We start from the raw sequence: 1,977 nt of genomic DNA, 5'->3' as shown, positions 1-1,977 counted from the left end.
ATAAATTATAATATTTGAATTTAATATTAATTAAATTTATATAATGCATTATTTTATTAAAAACTTAAACCATTTTTGTTAAAATTAAAATATATTTGAAATTGAAATTCATTAATTTTTGAACATTTATTAAAATTTTAAATTATCCAATACATAAAAGAGAGATAATCATTTATTTTATTTAAAAATAATTAAAACTTGAGAAAAAAATATATAATCTACTTTTTTTTTAAAAAAAAAAATAATAATAATAAAATCTATAAATAAGTAATATATATAGATAATAAATTTTATTAAAAAAATAATAAAAAAAAAACAAATTTAAATAAAGTATGTTAGAAAACATACAAAACAAATACGAAGATATATGGAAATCAATAATAAGACCTCCTCGTGACACATATTAAATAGAAGATTTAGGCAAAAAATACAAAAAATAATAAAATTAATTAATAAAATAAAATAAAAACAGGTCCCTAAGAATTCAAATTAGATAATATACATATAATTAGATAAGATATAGATTTAAAAAACCCTAGAGGACATATATTAAAATGTTCGTATTTTAAATCATAAAATTAACAAATATAGCCTTGTGTAATATATTTACATGGAAACAGTTCATCTAGATTTGAAAGCTTAGATTGTTTGAAAGTATTAATACCTAGAAATATATCTTTATTTTCATTTGATTTTTCAGGATGTGGTCATTCATAAGGAAAGTATATATCATTAGGTTGGTATGAAAGAGAAGATGTTTAAACAGTAATAAACTATTTGAAATAAACAAAAAAAGTTAATTAAATAAGTATATGGGGAAGAAGTATGGGTGCAGTAACTTCCTTAATGTATGCAGATAGGGATCCTAGAATTAGTGGAATAGTAAGTGATTCAGCATTTTCTAGTTTAAAAAAATTAGCAGAAGAACTATGCCAATAAAATACAAAAATTCCATCTTTTATAGTTTCAATAGCATTATAAGTAGTAAAAAAAAAAATTTAGGAAGAGGCTTAATTTAATATATTTGAAATAGACCCTCTAAATAATCATATAGATAAAATTAAAAGCCCAATTTTTTTTGTAGCAGGTAATTAAGACAAGTTTATTTCACCAAATCATTCTATTTTATTACATTAAAAATATAGTAACAAAAATAAAAATATAAATTTTATAGATGCAGACCATAATTCTAAAAGACCAATTTATATACTAGAAAAAATTGGAAATTTTTTTTTATAATGTTTTATTTTAGAAAAAAAAAATGATTTAAATTTTTATAGTGTAATAAAAAATGATTCTAAATAAAAATAATAATATGTATAAAAAATAAAATATAATAATAAAAAAAACAAAGATAATATAAAAAATAATAATAATAATAATAGTAATAATAATAAAAATAATAATAATAATAATAATATTATATAATAATAATAATTATTATTATTATAATAATGATTATAATAATAATGTCGGAAATTTTTAAGATATTAATAAATATCTATTTTAATTAGATTAATAAATTAATAATGGTAAAATTAATAATTTAATACATAAAAATATTAATATTTAAGCAAAATAAAGCAAAGGTGATTTACATGATGATGTTTTTGAAAATGATAGTTAAATAATGAATAATTTTAAATAATCACATTTTAATTAAATTAATAATATAGATGATTATTACAATGTATTCAGCTATTAAACTATTGATGATTTTAAAATGGAATTTATATATAATTACAATAATAATTATTATTATTATGATAATATAAATACTAATGTTAATTAAAATAATTTTAATTATGTAAATAATATAAATAATGAAATTAATTATGATAGTATTCATAATAATAAAAATAATGATGACGATATATAAGAACATATTGATTGGACAGATGATGATTGTTAAATTAATATAAATTTACCCTATTAACTATAATATGATTAAATTAATAATTACAAATAATAATTTTG

The 1,977-nt window shown here is 16.1% G+C and overlaps 1 protein-coding gene across 1 annotated transcript, besides 3 other annotated features; it reads left to right on the top strand. All coding sequences in view use genetic code 6, as the record gives it.

Annotated features, from left to right (window-relative positions):
- Nucleotides 1-14: part of a microsatellite that runs on past the window's edge.
- A 318-nt stretch (nt 15-332) lies between these two features.
- Nucleotides 333-1,458, top strand: IMG5_086710 (hypothetical protein; the record flags this gene model as incomplete). Its single annotated transcript, XM_004035789.1, has 2 exons — nt 333-472; nt 513-1,458. 2 exons carry the CDS (start codon nt 333-335, stop codon nt 1,456-1,458), a joined length of 1,086 nt encoding a protein of 361 aa, XP_004035837.1.
- Nucleotides 1,301-1,471: a microsatellite.
- Nucleotides 1,304-1,381: a microsatellite.
- Nucleotides 1,472-1,977: the final 506 nt, after the last annotated feature.

This window comes from Ichthyophthirius multifiliis (genome assembly GCF_000220395.1).
Source record: "Ichthyophthirius multifiliis unplaced genomic scaffold scaff_1120509250644, whole genome shotgun sequence".
Lineage (NCBI taxonomy): Eukaryota > Ciliophora > Oligohymenophorea > Hymenostomatida > Ichthyophthirius > Ichthyophthirius multifiliis.
Note: the sequence above shows the minus strand (reverse complement) of the source record. Positions and strands in the feature narration are given on the sequence as shown.